This window comes from Buteo buteo, chromosome 2, assembly GCF_964188355.1.
Source record: "Buteo buteo chromosome 2, bButBut1.hap1.1, whole genome shotgun sequence".
In the NCBI taxonomy this organism is placed as follows: domain Eukaryota; kingdom Metazoa; phylum Chordata; class Aves; order Accipitriformes; family Accipitridae; genus Buteo; species Buteo buteo.
In genome coordinates, this window is record NC_134172.1 from 19,101,117 (window position 1) to 19,121,241 (window position 20,125).

A 20,125-nucleotide genomic window follows, 5' to 3' on the forward strand; every position below is an offset into this window, starting at 1 on the left:
GGGGTCCCGGCTGCCATCCCGCGGGGGCGGCGGGAGGGGTCCTGAGCGACCCGGCGGCTGTCTGGCGTCGGCCCCTGGCTCCTGCGCCTGCCCGCCCCGGCATCGCTCCTGGCACCCCCGCGCCGCTCCCGGGGTCTCCCCGCAACGCCCCGGCGATGGAGAGCCCGGCGGAGCCGTCCTGCCCGCTCCAGCCCCGCGGGAAGCAGCAGGTCTCGGAGGGGAGACTGGAAGAGGAGGAAAACCACCGCTCCCTTCCCCTCCCCGACGTCGTTTCTGCGGGCAACCGACCAAACCTCCCCCTTCCACCCAGCCGCTTCTCCGCGGGAGCACGGAGCCCTTCCTTGCCGGGGCTGCCTCTCCTCCCGCACGGCAGGGATTTCAAGCCCTCACCCTCGGAGGGAGGCAGGCGGGACCACCCCAGGCCAGGATTTGGCCCTGCCGAGAGCGCTGGACACGCCAGGCCCGGCCCTGGGGGCTCCCAGGCTGTGTTCGGCTGGGGGCATCTCTCTCCGCTCTCTGCATGCACCCCCATGGTTACTAGGGCTGTCCCCTCGTGAAATCTCACGGAAATGTCTTGGTGTTTTAAAACACTGCCCCGGTGGGAAAGTAAAAGAAAACCAGCCTAGGCATCTCTTCGTGTGAAATGACAGGTCCATTCCAGTTCCCAGATCACATCGACTTTAAGGAAACGCAGGTGATAACTCCGGCTTTCCACGGCGAGAGGCTGCTGTGAGCTCTTCCCTGCCTTGCTCGTTCATGCCCCAGTCCACAGTGTTTCGTCAGTTCTGGGTGTAATTCAGACACAGCCAACCGTATCGGTGCTTTGTGCATTTTTATTTACTTCACCGTTTTAGTAATACATGAGAAAGCAACTTCAAAACAGATTTTGGAATTTAAACAATTTATCGCAAATTTTACATTGCAGCGAATTTTAACCCGGTGCACAGCCTTATGACTAGTTACAGATCAGGAAGCAATGGTTACCTGTCTCTGGGGAAAGGGCCAAGTGTGTGTGTGGAACAGACAAAAGCCAACCCCTGTGGCTGGCCGCTGCTGCCAGTCGTAGTATTTAGGAGAGCTAAGCAAGGGAGCAGGATCAGGCCTTTATACTGGCATCACGAAATTTGCCTTCTCTTGCTTTGCAGCAGGGAACATGCAATTACGAATCCTGAAAGGAACTGCAGCAATTATGTGTGTGGTTTCTGTGAAATAAAGTCTTTTGAATAAGGAATCAGGGGAAAATTTGAACACAGTGGCTATTGCTTTTATTTCCAGGGGAAAATTTGAACACAGTGGCTATTGCTTTTATTTCCAGGGGAAAATTTGAACACAGTGGCTATTGCTTTTATTTCCACTTAATTTCTAGTGGAACTGATTAAGAATGATCATTACATCTAGGCAGCAATCAACCAGAGAGCGTATTTCTGTTCCTTTCTTGGCACCCCAGAGATTAAGATTCCTAAAAATCTAATGCAAAGGAGAACAAAACAAACACGATTTAAAAGTTCATCACTTAGTCACAAAGCTCAGAGGTGGATATACTTCCCATAAATAGACATCTCCAACATAAAGATTATACACACAGTATTGACCTTTAAAACTGGCTACTAGCTTTACAGTAAAGTCAATAATGAAATAAACTGCCATAGTATGCTATCCAATTAATCATTCATGTTTGTTTTCATTAGAGGGACACTTGCCACAAACAGTTCATCCCCAAATTTGGGCATTGTACACCTAAAATAAGCAAAAATTCCCCTATGGTGTTCTTGTAATTTTTTTTTCCTGTAAAACAATTTATTAGAAACAATAACTAAGGTTTTCTGAAGGTGCATATGGGAATTTGAAAGCTTAACCAGGGAACTATGAACTAAATGATCTGTTTTAATTGGATGAGACTGATGAAATGCAAAAAAGAAAGAAATATACATTGAGGAAAGTGAACTAGATTTAAGCTGCTTAATGTCTAATAATTTTAAGATGTAGCAGTGGTATTTGAAAGAAAGCTGATTTTTATATTAATTTTTTTTAAAGTATGAGATATGCGAATTGACAGTGTCCCTTTGCAATGGTCTTGGGCTGTAAACCACAGTACTTCATATTCACGTGAACACACATGTTGTAAACTTGAAACATTGGAGATTTAAAAAAAAAAAGGAAGCACATGGTATAAAATGATAAAAAAAGATTATGCTATTAAAAGCCAAATGGCAGCAGGAACAGCAGCAGCAGCTAGAACTGCTGGATAAGGCGCCGGCGCTGTGAGGTCTTCCGCAGCAGTCGTCTGTAGTCATAGGGATTATCTTCGGTTTTACTCTCTTCCAGGGGGCTTTCTGCAACCCTCGACCTAGGGATTAAGCGCAGAAGTGTTTTAGAAATTAAAGTCAAAACATTTACCTTGGCAAACTCTCCTAATAGACTGCTTAACCTCCTCCCTCAGGGGGAAAAAATAAAGGGAGAAAGAAAAAAAATCAACTGACTTTGCTAGGCCTCTTCCTGCGGTGCATAAAGCAGGCACCTTGGAACAAACACATTGTATACTAAAAGCAGATGAACACAGAAGAACAACATGTTCTTCTACGAAGGGGACATAATAAAAGGACATAAACAGGATGAGAACATGGGGGTGCTTTGCAGTAGCGTTTGCCTGATGGTTACTGAACCAGATTTTCAGTTGGCATAAATTTGTTTGCTCTGTTTTTAACCTGCCTGTAGAGCTCACTGTAAGTGGCCATCTCTTTTTTTTTTTTTCAGATGCATTTTGCAAGCCACCTCTGACAGGCTGGAATGGTGACTTGGCACCATGTGTTACCATGGAGCAAGATTAAAAATAAAGCTCAGTTATTTAAAAAGGTTATTACTCTGAAATAATTACAAAAATTTGTAGTCTTCTACACTAAAGGTATACCCCACCACTGGTCCTACACCAGCATCAAAGGTAAAGTGCCAAATAAAAAATACTCGGTGCTTCACTTCTGTAGATAGAAATGACTATATGGTCTTTAGATCCAGGTGACCCCATTCGAGAGATAATGGAGTGCAGATCTGCCCTCAGAGGTAACAGTGTAAATTTAAAAGTTACACATATTTTTTTCACTATGTCTAATTAGGATGCAATCAGAGCAGCACCCAGTAAAAGGTAAGAAATTCCTTTTAGTAAGCCCAGTGGCAAAATTCTTACCCATCTAAACCAGACCTCAGGGTGAAAGATTTGGTGTAATTAACCACCCTAGAAATGCCACATTTTCCAAGGGATATAAACTATATGGTAGTTGCCTGATATTATTATTTTTAATTCCATGCCTTCACAACACCTTCCTGAAACTAATTTAGATCCTACCTGAAAAAATGCCAAAAATAAAATACGTAAGGGGCACAAAACATTCTAAAAAAATTTCCTCTATTACTATGGGTACATTTTCAAATTCAGAGATCATCCCAGGCTTAGTGTTTCCCTTAAGCCTTTGACCTAGATATTTTCCAAGTTTTTCTTACATGTATGAAGACACAAGAAGATTCAAATGTATCAAGATTTATAATTATGTGTTTGCACATGCCATGTGTGTGGGTGCATTGGCAAGAGTGAGAATATGAATTTTCTGAGCCCAGCAGAGGTCACCCTCTATGAAGTCTATATGGGAAGAGAGGAGGTAGAGCAAACCCTCCTTCCTCCCTTTAGGGTTTTTCTCCTGGCTGTCCACCTTGGTGGTGTCCATCACAGGCTGTAAACACATATGCTGCTACAGGACAGCAGGAAAAGGAGGCAGTCAAGCTGGTGTCTTATCTGCAGAAAGCAAGCAGAAAGTTCAGCGCACATCCACCCTATTTAAAATCTAATAGATCAGAAATACAATTTTTAGGTTCTGCTTCAGTTTAGTTTGATTTTAGATCACAGATTTACAGCAGGACATCTGTCCATCTCATCTGGCACTTGGGAAGCCAAAAACTAGCAGGTAGGCTGAACACCAATCATACTAGCATTTGTCCCTGCTGCGTGAAGATGGGAAATTTTCAGCTGTACATTTTACAAGTTAATTTGGCAAGATTCCATGAATAAAAAAGTATCTTTTTTTTTATGAATCTTTTGAGTATTTCAACAAGAATATACAACATTTATTTTTTCCTATGGTTATTTTGTATGAATTACCGCTCAGTAGCTCTTAAAATTGAAGTCCTGCGCTCAGCTGGGTGTCTCTTCTTTCTTGTGGTAGAACTGCTGTCCTTTGAGGTGGAATCAGTAGATGAAATTTCTTGGTAGTAGATATCTAAATCTAGCACTTTGCTCAGACTGTCAATAAATAAGTATACTAAGTTAACAGTTTTACTCTTTATTATTATATTCAACATTGAAAAATAAGGCAACCAAATATCATTATTAGTTGTGTTTATGTGTTGAGGATCTAAGGAATAATATATGTAAGTACAAGGAATCAGTTTCTGAAAACTGCTGTACGATGTAGATATTGAGAATTTTGAAAGACTAAATACTTTTAGATGTTCATAAAGCGGACATATGTATCTGACTGAAATTGTTTGGGTTTGCCATTATACTCAATGGGGAGGCATTTTTAATGGTATAATTCATCTGACCTATTTTAGATATCTCTTTGAGGAAGAGATAACTCATTCTCCTAAAGATGACTATTTTACCTCTCTGAGTACAAGAAGAATCTAAAGCAACTAGTTCAGATATCAGTGTCAATAATGCAGATGTCTCTTATTTTGTTAGATGAATGCTATCCAGGGTATCATATGTACAGAAAAAAACAATCCCAACATCTAGTTTAGAATGGGTAGGGAAAAAATAATATCCTAAAAGCAACTCAAAAAAAGAAATACAGAATTCAATTCTCACATTGGTAGAAACCAGAAATAACTCATTGATTTCAGTTGCTATGTTCTATTAATACAGAGTCAGCACATGAAAGAAGATGCAGTCATGGAACTGGTTAACTAGATTTAAGATGAGTGAAACCTAACAAGGCCAAATGAGAGAAACCACTAGATTTGGATTTTTTATTTTTTTTTTTGCTCAACAGGAGACAACAGTAGGTGTGAAATTTTTTCAGGATCCAAATGACATCAGAAAAAGAGCTGTAACAGACCAGACACAGGGGACATGGACATTAAGTGAATCCTTTAAGCAGTGGCATAATCAAGTGCAATTTAAACTGTGGTTGAATGAAGCTAGATGCTGAGAGCACGTATTAAATGCATATAATGTCATGTAACTTCCTTTAAGATACATATTTTAGATACAGAGTTTGTATTCTGCAACCTCAGCTGAGGATAGTGCTAAGAGCCCATTCATCGTGCATCTATGACTGGGCTTCCATAGCATGCATGCTATGGTACCATAGCAATGTCACTGGGGAGCAGCAAAAAAGCTTAAGTATAGAAACACAAAATAAAGCTATGATGTATGTCAGGAGCTGTGAACCAGGTCTACAGCGCATGTAAGGATCTAAGATACAGAAGGGCAGAATATATCTATTGCTTGCTTTATTTCTGCAGTGATCCATCAAAATAGGTTAGTTACACTGTGAAGAAAAGACTTCTGGCTGAAATTTCAAGGGCTACTCTTCTTTACCTGTTATTAATAATTATTGTTTTGATTTTTTATGATCTATTTCCAAACAGTCATATATTTGTAGGAGACAATTTTAACAGTGTTTGTATTTTTGCTAACAAAAAAGAACTGGTTGCTCATTTGCTTTGGCTGGAATTTTAAGCACCCTCAATTATTTTCTGTGTCAGAACTATCTTTGATGTGGACCTTATCTTAACTTATTATTATGCTTGTGTTGCCATGGTAAAGGGCCATGCTGTAGTAAAACTGAACGACTGAATTCTGTAATGGATTTTTGTCATTGAAAATTGCATATTTTAATATTGTATACAATGTCCTTCCTGTGAATCACCAAATTACCATGCTTTTTTTTAATGCTTTATTCTCCTGGTTGAAGTACAGCTAAGAACTATTTCTAGAGTACTAAATGACAATAGTGAGATAATGACAAAAATTACCTTTCTTTTCTTGGTTTCCGTTTTTCATCTTGTATTGATTTCTAAGAAAATACAAAGTAATTAAAAAATACTGAAAGGAAAGCTTATGCAAAGATACAATTCATCAATATGTTAGGTGGGAGAGTGTTGTATACTTTTCATTAAAAGAAAATATAAAGAATCTAATTTGCTGAGCAAGTGCTCCAGAAAAATCTCTTCTCAGAATCTTTGAGACTGAGAATGGGATTAGCATTGTTACTCCCAAATTTCAGTTGCCATACTGTGAAAAAAAGCTTAAGTAATTGCAATCAGAACAAAAAAGGAGATCTAAAACTTTCAAATATCTATAGTTGTTTTAATGACGTTGACAACACTACCTCACTGAGGCAAATTTGCTGTGATGCCATGAGATTTTCCATGAATACAGGCAACTCAGTGGGAGCAGGCATAATCCTATTCTCATTAATGCAGTCTTGTCACAGGTTTTAGTAAAATAAAATGGACAAAGGCCCCATTTAAAAAGCAGTATACGAGGTGGCAAAAGCACCTTTACGATACAAGACATCTAGAAATGCAGAGGAGAAAAGATTCAGAGGGAATGTGAATAATTTCTTATCTCTAATAGATTTCTGTCCCTACAGCCAAAACAATGCTATGTTGCAGCATCTAGTGCATCAAACTTCAAGAGCAGCATTTTTAAGTGTAGATGGTCTTAATTTTGGTTTTAATTGTGTTTCCTGCAAACGAGTGAAAACTTACTAGAATTAGTGACTCTAAAGTCACTGATTCTCAGAAGTCCTGATGGACTTCAGTGTGCAGGCAAATGGACAAGACATGTAATTGCAAAATGGTAGGCTGATTTAAAGAAATATACCCCAAAATAAACTTTTAGTGCCTTGTATGAACAATGGGCTATTGTCAGGCTTCATTTATACGTTGTACCCCTTTAGCTCATTTGATATGCAAGGAGATGAGTGAGAATGGAAGGTGTCTAATTAATAGAGAGAAATACCTGTTTTTGCAGAAGATAGAGAAAATTTTTCAAAAGAGGCACTCATTGTGTGCCTTCACTTTCAGGTGATCTGGGCTTGATAATCATCTGCGAATACCCGCAGGTCACAGAGGTTTTTAGTAAGGTGGAAAATCCATAATAGCTGGGAAAGCTGACTACCATCAAGTATCTCAAGTTAGAGCTCAATGACTTACCCAAGGTCTAAGAATTTAAGAACTAGTAGGTCTCCTTTCTAAGCTTCAATGTATAGACATTTATGCCGAACCTTTCCCTTACCAGTGAACTTAATGTCAGGAAGACAGGCTTCTCTTTTTTGCACCTTCTTGAAAAATACAACTAATTGAAGGTAATATTGATTAATACCTCGAAAAACTGCTGCTAAAAATCAGTTTCAAAATTCCCTGGCATTACTGCAGGTTTTGTTTGCACTGATGTGATGGCTGTTTTCTGATATGGAGCTGGCCATGTAAGAAATTAACTTTCAGAAAATAGCATGTTCCTCACTGTATAGTCTCAGCTTTCTAAATATGCATTTGCTTGAGAATTACCCTTCTCCTCAGAAATTTCCTAATACAGAATTCAGTGTCATGCCTTTCATTTCAGTCCTTTATCTCACCAATCTTGCTTTCACAAAACAAATCTTATTCTTACATGCCAATTTATTTTTAAAAATATACTTTCTTTTCAGAATATCACTGTTCCAAAGCTGTGTTATTTCAAAGCCCCCATAATAAAACATAGCCATATTTGTCTTTTTTGGTATGCCAGACACAACTCTCCCTAAAGGTCCTGGTGACACCTTCTGTTGAAAGGAGAAGCAATTGCTACGGTTAGTTTATTAGCTGGGCTCTCAGTGGCTGTTAAAATAGGTCACTAAAATGCAGGCACCTCAAGCAAATGAGTTTAATTGCTTTTTTGTTGGAACTGTTTTCTGAGCTGCTTTTACATTTTCTCTCTTTCTGCTTACTTTCTTGCCTTTTTTTCTATATTTAAGGGCACTGAAGTCAATAGTGGAAGGCAGCCCTTGGCAGCTGAACTTGGACCAAAGGCTATATATAGAGACACTCAAATCCATTAGTCTCCTGAGCTGTTGGTATTTGCCAATTCCTTCATAATCACAATCTGACACATTTGTAAAGGAAGTTACAGTGTGCATACTAATACAGCCTATTTTAATATTTGCTCCCTCTGCAAGATTGAGCACTAATTTAGACGCTCAAAATAGCTCTCCAAACAAACCTGTTTCTCTCCTGTGACTTACAAAGAAACTACGGAGACCAGGCACTTAATTTGGGTATTGAAGTGCAAATGCTGCTTATGCATATAATGAATGTACATATGTTTAGGTACAAAAGTAAGAATTGGCCTGACCTAGGTCCCTAATCAGGGTAACTCTGAACCTCAATTTCAAGTCTAGTTTGAAATGTGAAGTTTGTGGCCTGCCTCCTTTCAGCAGGGCACAGCTTTTATGCTGCATTAGAAATTAATATAGGGAATTGGGCAATCAGAAAGAAAGTTTAGGTAGGAATTTTCTGGCATTTTTAGCCCACAAAAACTTGCTAAACTCACATGTATTAGAGTGTAGTAGGTAGAGTCTTCTGGATTATTTAATGTCTTGGGCTTCCGTGGTCTCCTTGGAGGTCTCTGCATTGGGCGAGAGTCTTCTACTTTGGTTGCAACTGTGAAAAAGCAGAAGATAGCAATGCTTATTTCTTCACAGCGTGGGAGGCTTTTACAAAAACAGGAGAGCATTTCACTAAAGAGAGCAAAAAAATCCACATAGCCACTTCTACTGCTTGCTGTAACTCAAGAAAGCAAGTGTTTGGGGCATTTCCATCACCGGACTGGAAAGCAGAACTGGTTTATCCATTTGAGTCCTGACTACCCACGTGGACACATGCCACGTAACGAATGTCAGGTTGGAACAGCCCAGCAGTCTGCCTGGCACAGGCTTCTCCTTCTGAAAAGGGCTAATTCTCCACATTCAAAAAAGGGCTCTGAAGGGTAACGGACACTGGAAGGCTACCATCTCGTAACAGGGACCTGGGCGGTGAGGATGGTATCTTTTCAGACTTGAGTCAATCATGAAGGTGTTGAATGAGGGAACTAGCATTAGACCTCCGGTTCAGAGGTTAGTCCTCTACATAATCATGGTGTAGTTTTTCCCCAAGGTCTCCTGCTGAGGCTGTTCTGTTTCAAGCCAAATCATGTACCACTGGGCAACACAGCCTGACCATGTCCATCGCATCCAGCGTAATCTAGTTTAGTGTACTCAACTTCTGGTCTATTTCTACAAAAGCTTTCTGCAAACATGCAAAAAATGTTTTCATTCTAATGGAAACAAAACCAAGATTTTGACACAAAATGGAACTGCTGTCCTCTGGCAGTCTCCAAACTCTGAGTTAGGCACTGACTTGTGGGTTACATTGGCTGGCACATGGGGAACTAGAAAAATGTCTTGGCTATTTGCTTGTTAAAAATCTATATGCAGTTCTGACCGTGCTAAGATATAGGGCTGCTAAGGGTTCATAGGCTGTTTGTCACATAGCCGACATAGAATGCAGGGCTCCCAATGCCTTATTCTTGGAGACCACACAACTGACTCTGGCAGGCTGAGGGACCACAAACGTACAGCATGGTGAGCATGATCACCTTACATTTGGCTTCAGCTATAGGAAAAGTTTGCTACAGCAATTCCTTCATGATGGAGGGGGTTGCATGACAGCAGAACACCGACAATAGAGATGGGTCATAGGGACACATACAGGGTGATGAATGAAGTCACAGCACAAGGTCTAGGCATGGTGAACCATGTATCCACATATTTTCCATTATCCAGTGAGGTTTTATATTGTCCTTGTCCCATCACAGAAGTATTCAGAGGACAGTCCATGAGAAAAAACATCTCCTTATCATAAATTAATACAGCGTGAGGGTGGAATGAAGATCTAGCCCCCAATGAGTTACTGAAGTGTGTTCTGCTGATGTAATCCTCTTTCACATGAGGCAACTTTAACTCCGTAACTCCATATAGATGTGCTAAGTACATGTGACTGAGTCTTAGAAGGAAGAATGTATTTTGTTCTCTAATGACCATCAGAAACCCTTTTACATGATAAAAATAAAAACTCTCCCATGTACATCAGACATCTTTTTAATTAAGGAGGTAGCACAATCATTTAAAATGAGAAACAATCAGTAATACATCAGTGTTGACTCCTGCAAAATTAGCTGTGTAAGTTTTTTGTTATGTGTGATAAATAAAGGCTTGTAAAGGTCATGGATATACAGAGGAGCCAGAACGAATAATGTTAATTTAAATTGTAGTTGGATAATGATTACATTTATTGTTTTAGTTTCTTATCTGAAATGCAGACTGCTCCTCATGTAATGAATGAACAAGTATCTTTTTAACATTTTGCGCTTAAAAGAACAATGGTCTTTTTCTAAGCCAGGTTACAAATAATTAATGTTAAATAATGAAATTTAGATGCAATAAATTCATTTCAGTAACCTGTATTAAATATAAATTACATTCTTTGATTTGAATAGGTATAGCAGGCCTGACTGTGCTCATATGTGGGCTGTTGTAACCCTGCTGGATTTCAAATGGGCCACCTGGAGTTATCCAAGTTTCCATTTGTGAGAGAGTAGAGGCATATCTTCCCTATTTTATTTTTAAACACAACAGGAGACTAAACTGGAAACAATACCTTAAAAAAAACCCTTAAAAGTCAGTGTAGTTGAATGAATAGAAACACCTAACCCCTCTCTGTAGCACATTTTTAAAAATTGTGTCAAAGATCATGACTGCATGAAAATCTAGGAAAAAAAATGAAGCCAAATTGATGGCTTTAGGAAAAACACAGGGCAAAAGCTCTCATAATACCTAAAGATTTTTTGTTGTCCCCTCAGAATTCATCATTATGTATGCTGTTACGTTATTTAATTCATCACTGTCAAACACGTAAAGCACTATTGTATTCTAGATTACAATTATTCCAACAGAAATTACTTGTATACTTCTTGCATATGTGCTATGCAAAGAAGACTCCTCTTACATTCAGAAAACATCATTTTGACAGTGATAAGGGTTTCTGTAAAAAATAGCTTTTCATGTCAGCTTGTGTGTTGTACATATGTATAAGCTATGCAAAAGAACTGAGGGAATAAAAATACCATGCTGGGGCAGGCAGCCTTCTAAGCTTGGACCTCCATCGTTCCTTTTAAAAATTACATAGAGGGCTGAAAATGCAATTCTCAGTTCTGTCTCCAAATTACACAGTAAGTAAAAAATAGTTTGATGGGTTCAGCTTGATTTGTTTCACCAGAAAGTGAACCTGTGATTTCCTTCTGCACTTAGATTTGTGTGTTCATTGCTACTGAAATAAAGCTGATGTGTTAGTTGCTTGTATTGGGTAACTCACTGCACAAAGTAAAATTTGCTTTTTTATTAGTTGCTGATAATTCCAGAAACCATTTACTTAGTAGAGTTAAAGGTGGAAGGCAAATTAAATACCCAAGCCTGATAAATGGTGAGTTTGATGCGCTTGTTTTCCAGATGGCCTGTATCTTTCTGCAGTAGGCAATGAAGCAGAAAGAAGGAGTAAAATCATTCACTTATTAATAACCCAATTATGTTGCTTCTAGAGTCCATTACAAAGAAAAGCTTTTTATTGAAGCCCAGTCTCTCCGTAGTAAAATAACCTATAGCTTAGTTTAAGACTTCAAGTATCTGTAGCAAGACCTGGCTTTGTGCTTTATGTGTAAAAGGAAAACTGATGCTTTCTATTTAACAAACATTTAAATAATGCACATTGATATGAAAACCATTCACAAGAGTAGCTGTCAAAGCACTTTGGAAATGTCAGGTTGGCACTATCACCCTTATCCTACTAGCAGGGTAAATGAGATGCAGAAGGCAAGACACACCGAGACTTGCTTAAGGTTATGTCCCACTTAGTCGTTAGCACAGCCAAGGTGCTGGACTGAAGGACTGTGCTGAGACTCCCAGCTCTGCAGCCAGCCCATGCCCTGCGGTCCTATCTACCCGAACGGGTGCTGTCAGTGCCGTGATACAGTCACATGCCTTAGAAGCAACGCGTAGGAAAAACTGGAAACAAAAACAATTGATGCTACACAGCCGTTCCTTTTTAAAGGTTTTACCAAGAGGAAGACAGGTTGAACAAGTTGAAAGGGAGAAGGATTTTCCTCAAACTGCCTAATTGCACGCAGTCAGTACTCAATCAGTCAAAAGAAAGAGGTTTTGCTCTCGTGACCTGGATGCTTTGCTTTTGAACCTCAACAGCGAATGTCAGCCATGCTGTAACCCATGGCCAGGAAGTTAGATCTCTCTCCTGCCCAAACCTGAAGCAGACTGTCAAAACATACATTTGATCAAGTGATGATGGAAAGTTTAATGAAAGTTAAGGTCATTCTCCATGAGAATGAACGAATTACAGAGTTAAGGGTCAGCGAAGGCATGTGAACAGCGTGGCTGCCAGGTAACATTAAAGAAGGTCTAGCAAATCTAAGGAAAAGTCCTTATTCCTATCAGTATCTCAGCTAGCTCGTTTACCTCAAAGGTTCCTACCCAAGTTACACATGCACTCTGACTCTATGGTGTTCAATTACAAGGTATTAATACTTTCATACTCAGCCCTCACTGAAAGCTCCGAATACACTGAAAAAAATAAGAAAAGGGACAAGGAAATTTAGGACCAGGTCATTTAATGTATGTGTATCCTGAACACCACCACAAACTATGGAAACTGTGGAGATCTGCATGTGCTTGAAACATTCAAGTTTCAAGAAACAAACAAGAAATACTTGAATAAAGATGAGTCGGTATCAACAGCCCTTTAGGTTAAACTGTCTGCACATTCTGACATACAATGATAAGCTTGGAAGACAACAATCTTGAGGAATCAACATCCATGGATGCTAATGTAAATTAATGTATGACTTAACAACAGATCTTATACTGACGACTGGAGAAATAGTGTGGTTACAGCTGTGATAAGCATCTAAGTGATGAAAGGTCTCTATTTATTAGACCACCTGGAGAAACAGATAAACCCGTCTTCAGGTCATTTAAGTGAAATGTTACATGTTTGATTCAGCGCTGTTCCACATCTTACAAGGACAGAAGTATAAAGCCAGGCTCAGAATAAAGCATGAAGAAAAACAAGAGTAAGAGCAGTAATTGTATGGGTTTTGTAGAGGGGCTTGGAAGTAATCAGAAAAATGCAACCGGAATTCCAGGATGAGAAGTGAACAGCTATTACTGCTTACAACATTTACGTGCATACCTTTTTACTGTCCTAATTATACACAGTGTGAGGACGTAATGACTCAAGTTTGGGATTTGCACATAGAAAAACACTGCTCTGGTTAGTAATTCTTAGGTATTGTTTATTCATGGGATGTTCACCACAGTCAGATTTGGAAATTACTGTTGATGGGTGCAAATTCTTAGAAATCTGGAAAAAACAGAGGGATTATTCTGGCACAGACCTAGGACTAGGAACTGCGAGAGACCGAGAACTCCCCGATTGCATCCAACAGGAGCTGAGTGTTTGATCTCTCATGCCTAAGTCCCACCAGCCCCATTGAGGGAAGCAGTTTCAGTCTCTGACTGACACTAATGCTCTCATTTCTGAGAGTCTGGTGACCTGGGATTATTGCTATTTAAGAGAGGATGTTCAAGGAAAATGGGCTGTACTCCACTTCCATGACCTCCCAAATCTTATGCTCTGCCATGGATCTGACCAACTCCCAAACCAGATCCTGTACGTCCTGGCTGCATCATGTCCAAAGGGCCACTCCAGTGGCTGAGAACAACCAGACAGCAGAAGCGCTTGACTAGCCTGCTTTTCTCCAGGGTAGTCAACACCTCAAGTGCTCCCTGGCTGGCCACTCGCTTGCGAAGAAGAAAGACCGGCCAGTGAATACTGCTCTCCTCACCCACTGCTACACAGGCTCCCTTTTCCTTGCAAAGGCTGCCCATGAAACCCCCATAAATAGTGCTGCGGCAGCCTACAGCAGGAGGAATCCTGGATGAAAACCCTGCCTGTCTCACTCCTTTGTGTAGCTGGAAAGGTCCTCAGCTGCACTGGAGTTCCTCGTACCATGTGAATTTCATTCTAAATATAGAAAATTCTCTTCCTGAGATTTTGTACTTGAACTGTCATTTAATACTTAGAAGGATGGGCACCATTATTCATCTGGAGAAAAAAGAAAAAATTTGCTCCCATAATGATCAAATTCCCCTCACTTCAGGCTTTGACCTCAAAAAACTTGACAGTGGCCATTTGTGCATCTATTCTGACACCACAGTAACCCAAGGCTCACTAGCAGTCCAAAGGTGCAGTTCTGGGATGCAGCCATTAAGTTTAGCTGAAAGCATTTAGCAAGCAAATAAAACCTACTCAGAAATTCAAGCCACAGGAATACTGTTTATTCCAGGAACCTCGTGCAGCTTACTTTATGCATTTTTATAAATACAAATAAATTCACTTAAGAACAACTTAACCTTGTGGATTTAAGATTCATTTAACCTTTTTGCTCATATGTTCTTTAAACTGCAGGCTTTGTATTTTTATTAAAATAAACAGTTTTGAAAATCTGAACATTTGTCACAGTATGCCATCCAGCTGTCCCACAATTCCTTCCCTTCTGTGGGTAGCAATGTAATAAAATATTTCATCAGGGGAGCTGGTAAGTTCTCAAACTGAACAATGGCCACCTACCCACAGATGAAGGCGGACAGGTATTCCTATCTGGCACAGAGCTATAAAATACAATTCATGTGTTATAGATGTAAAAAGACATATGAAACTAGTGAAGCTGAGGAAGAAGTGTAAATAAATGTAAATGACCAAAGTAATTACAAATAGGTAAATACTACATGATTTAAAGAACAGCTAAAGCTCAACAATCCTTGCCTTCATAAGGGTAGGACAGCAAAGGTAGCCCTAGAGGGAAGCCTGCAGTAAAAGCATATCTTTCAGTAAATGTGTGTATATAAATTATACTGTAACACATAATGTAGGCAAGAGGACAGGAAGGCTGCTCCCTGTTTAATAGACAGTGGATCACTCACCACGTCTACCTGCTTCACTTTAGCATGATAGTCTGCAGTACATTACCTCAAGTCTTTGTTTTATGTAGTTATCTTACTATATTGCATACAGGAAGAAAGTACGATATCCAGAATGCTGATAACTCCTGTGTTGTAGACAGCACAACCTAAATGAACTGCACACAGGCGTATTTTTACTTAAATATTCTCTACATCTAGTTAGATCATGTTTGCTGTAATAAACATTTACTTAAGACAGTGCAGCTTTGTGACTGAGTTCTGTAATGTTTAGGCTCCAACCGGCTCAGAGGCAAGCTAGGGAATTACTGCAGTGTATTCTCTTACTTCAATATCCTGTGGATTGGTCATAGCTGGAACGGAAACAGTTTTCCTGTTGTCTGAATTATGTTCAAATGTAGAAAAAGAAAGTTCACATTCCACACCAAGACAGGTCTTTCAAGTGGACTGGTCAGAAGTTATAAATATGGCCGTGGGAATGTGAGAAATCACGGCTCAGGTCCCTGCTGCCATCGCTCCATACCCTAGGTGAGCAGCTGAGCCTGGCGTCCACTGTCAAACCCACTGTGTTACAGAGAGTGAAACTTCATATCATGGCTGGGAAGGCTGGCAGAACACAGCACTTAACCAGAAACCGGCTGGCCTTCCTTGGTGCTTTTTTAAAGTTCAATGTCTAGCAAAAGTCACCTTCCTTACATTTATCATGAGTAGCCACACACATTGTACGAGGTACTTGGGTCAACAAGAGAACACAGCAAACACAAACTATGGCTGCTCAGCTCAGACCAGCTGGGCAAGAAGGGCCAAGAAGCCAGACCCAGCTCAAAGTATAATACTGCCTCTTGTATCAAGGGAAAGTTTGCTACAGAAAGACTGGGAGCAAGAGTTCTGTCAAGAACTGGAGGAGGACTGGTTTTGGGGTGGTTTGACTTACTGGAGCAGAGCATTCAGTAAGTGACTAGCTGGACAGCAGTAAATAGGCTGGAGAGGCTAGTTTAGTTTGAGATAGAAGGGGCCAACTCATGCTTTACAGTGTTTAAGGGCTGGTAGGACAAATTCAGCTGGCCTGTGCTTTAGTGACACATTTCTCTATAGTGAGTTCAGTCATTGCCTCTTAGTCAAACAGCACCCACTATTTCATTTTAAATGCATTCAGCTTTGGAAAGGGTAACTCCTTCTGAGCCCTGTACTCACCTGTCTACATGCCAGCTTGCAGCAATTTAATCAAAACTGAAAGCATGTGTCCACCATATTTATTTAAAAAAAAAAATTTGTTAAAATTCTGCAGGAGCCATCTTGAAATGAGCATGCCTTGACTGAAAAGTATGTTTTAATCTATATGAATATGAGCATTCGGGATTCTCTTTTTGATGCTTCCTACTGTTTTAAAGTTATGATTGCTATTGCTGACATTTTTTGTAAAAGACAATTAGTCAAAATAGAAAACATTCATTTTTTGCATGCATAAGATAAAGAGAAGAAAAGGGGAGGCTTGTAATTCATTAGAATTTTCTTACAGATTTTGCCTGATGCACAAAAGAGCTAAGTGCTGTCACATCACACATACAGACATTTGTCAGGAGAAAACATAGAGAAAATAAATCCTCCTTTTGTTAAGCCCACCCAACATTACCTGGTAATAAAATTTTATTTCCTTTTATTTATTAAAATGAGGCCAAGACCTGGTCTCTTGTGCAACTCAACAACTGTGTCAGTGTTGTCTTAAAAAGCATTTTGACTTGGTTCAAAGAAATGTATGACTTTTTTCAGTGTTCAAAACGATACAACACAGTACTTCCACACACCTTACCACTGGAAAACTGCTGTATTATGACACCACAGAGTTTTAAAGCAGTGGGACATATTCAGAGATGAAGGGAAGTGGCTGACCAGTCACCACTTTAAGCAGGGTTGCATGCACAGGTGCGAAAACCTGGCATCCTTTTGCCTCCTGTAGAGCTACTTAAATTTATAGCAATGTGAAGGGTAGACTTTGCTCCATTTTGCACGTCATGGAAATACTGGTACATTTTCACCTGGTTCACTTGTGTAAGTAATGAGATCTTTAACTGACAAACCAGGGATTTTTTTATTCCTTTTCCCTCTACCTATATTCTCTAGTTTCTGTAGGAAAATGTCTAAGAACCAAGAGTTATTTTCCAAAGCATGCATTTTTAATTCCTCAAGATTACCTTGTCAAAAATCAGCAATATTTAATAGAGCACTCCGTACAAACCCATTAATGACAATCACAAACATTGCTCTGTCTTTAATGAAAGATCATTGCACTTAGTCTTCCATTTCACATTTCTTTTCTCTTGCAGACTTTGGTCTTGGAAACATGCTGAACTACATAGATTATCTATCAGCAGCCAGTTTACACTTAGAGGTTTAGCTTTGGTAAACAGCAAGCCCTTATTTCACCAGCTTGCCCATTTGAGAGGACTGCAAAGCAGGGCTGAAGTACTTCTAGGATCTCTTCAATGAAGCCATGGGAACAGAAAGAAGTATTGGCATACATGAAACTGAATCCATAATGTTATAGTGAAAATAGCTGTCCTGGTTTTGGCTGGGATAGAGTTAATTTTCCATCTAGTAGCTGGTATAGTGTTATGTTTTGGGTTCAGTATGAGAATAATGTCGATAAAACACTGATGTTTTCAGTTGTTGCCAAGTAATGATTATACTAAGTCAAGGATTTTTCAGCTTCTGATGCCCAGCCAGCAAGAAGGCTGGAGGGGCACAAGAAGTTGGGAGGGGACACAGCCAGGACAGCTGACCCAAACTGGCCAAAGGGGTATTCCATACCATGTGATGTCATGCCCAGTATATAAACTGGGGGGCGTTGGCTTGGGGGGTGGATCGCTGCTTGGGGACTAACTGGGTATTGGTTGGGGAGTGGTGAGCAATTGCATTGTGCATCACTTGTTTTGTATAGTCTAATTCTTTTATTATTATTAACATCATCATCATTTTCTTCCTTTCTGTCCTATTAAGCTGTCTTTATCTCAAACCACGAGTTTTACTTTTTCTTCCTGATTTTCTCCCCCATCCCACTGGGTGGGGGGAAGTGAGCGAGCGGCTGCGTTGTGCCTAGTTGCTGGCTGGGGTTAAACCATGACAATAGTACAATTAGCTCTGGGCAGCGAGGGACAGTCCTGGATATGACCCCAGCTGTGCAGAGGTGAGCAGAGATCTTCCCCAGAGGCAGTGCAGTGGCATGGGCTGGCACAAGGTCCCTGCAGAAATGGAGACCTACCCAGTGATCTGCAACGCTTGCCCTCATCTTCCTCCACATCTGCAGCCCAAGACACAAGCTGAGGAAATCCCGTTACATCTATTCCAACTGAAGAGGCTTGAGCAGCTCAGTCAGCTCTTTGTGGATCTCCTCGTGGGGCACAGGTCTTAATGATCTGCATGCTCTGAATCCTGTGTTTTCCACCTTTATTCTCCCAGTACTCCTCCCCACTGCCACCAAACCGGCTCCAAGTATGCTTGCATTTTGGGAACCCCCACTGACCATGTTAACTGGAATATAAATAACTTCAGAGTGTACCTTCAGAGGTAATGTCCTCTTAAGTGCATGAGTTAAATAGGTGCCAATTACTAATAAAACTTTACTTGTAATTTTAAGGACATACCCACCAATATGGGTAGAAGTTCCAAGTTCTAATAGCCTCAGCTGTATTTGTGGATAGCTAAACTTTACTCAGCATATGTGTGACAAACTTTGGTAAATTGTTTGACATAGTATCTAAAAAAATATTTTGTTTTTAAAACATAGTCCCATACCTTACCAATAGCACACACAGTTGAGCAACATATGAGTGAAAAAGAGCCAATGTGGAATTTTTACCAAATGAAAGTATTGCTAGAGATGCTATGCCTAGGCTTCACAATGATTCATTCACCAATCTTAAGAAGCACTGAAACAAAATACCACAAAAAATGGTAAATATGCAAATCCCAACCAGGCTCGGATATTTTGCTGGAAACTATGTTCCAGACATGTACTGATACAGGGCATAGTACAAAAATGTACAGCCTGAGTTATATTAGAAGCCAGAGCTAACTCACCTCCTAGTTCCCTGGCCTTTAAAAACATGACTAGGAGTCAATTCTTGACAGTCCTGTTTACAAATGAAAATTCTGCTAACAGTAAGGTTCAACATTACCTGACTGACAAACATGAGAAGAAAGTCGGCCATTAGGTTGCTTATCTTTGGACAGCTTCACGGGTTTCAGCTGATGTGACAATATCATTTCATTCAATTTTTGCTGCAATGCTAAGTAGTCTTCGGATAATTTTGATATCTGAAAAATATAACACAGGATTTTACATTATTATATATAAGTATACATGTTCCAAGGTAATCAAAGGTAAAATAGTGGACTAGAGAATGAATTTAAAAGGTATTGCTCTGCCTACTGCAGTGTAGACCCCTACAACATTTAACTCCCATACTCCTTAAAAAAGAAAGAAAAAAAGATGAAGAAAAAAAAGACATGTAGGAAACTCCACACTGCAGCCCAGTCCTGCAACTACTTCATAGTAGTTCACACATGTGAGCAGATGGTGCCTTGCTAATGCAAAATAGCTTCTACAGCTGTAGGCATACTTCTCTGCACATGTGTGAGTCCCTGACATTGACACAGCCACCTTTAGTTTCATTTACAGAGACTTTTCACAAGTTTACTGAATTAAGGTCCTTGCCTGGTAAACACACATTTCAACAAACAAAGGCAAAGCTTCTGCATTTAGCCTAAACCAGGTTAAAACTAACATAATTTTTTGCCAGTGCTCTAACTTTGTCTTTCCCTTCTTCCTGAAAAGGGTATTTTCTGTTGCAGCCCAAAATATGCATTTTTATAGAACGCTCATTACAAAATCTCAGTCTTAGTTTAGAGACTAAAACCTTGGTGCCACTGAAGCCAGTAAAATAACTTTGCCATTCTGTTATTGCTCAGAGTATTATGCTCAACATACATAGCTTATGAGCTTCTTA

At 39.9% G+C, this 20,125-nt stretch overlaps 1 protein-coding gene across 1 annotated transcript in view; it reads right to left on the minus strand.

Annotated features, from left to right (window-relative positions):
• Positions 1-1,536: 1,536 nt before the first annotated feature.
• Positions 1,537-20,125, minus strand: part of MYO3A (myosin IIIA) — a 124,114-nt gene continuing 105,525 nt past the window's right edge. The window contains exons 32-36 of the mRNA XM_075047340.1: positions 19,295-19,433; positions 8,588-8,697; positions 6,028-6,068; positions 4,148-4,288; positions 1,537-2,347 (exon numbers count right to left, since the gene is read on the minus strand). Coding sequence (XP_074903441.1) covers positions 2,233-2,347; positions 4,148-4,288; positions 6,028-6,068; positions 8,588-8,697; positions 19,295-19,433 — 546 coding nt within the window. The 3' untranslated portion in view covers positions 1,537-2,232. The remainder of the gene's footprint in view (positions 2,348-4,147; positions 4,289-6,027; positions 6,069-8,587; positions 8,698-19,294; positions 19,434-20,125) is intronic.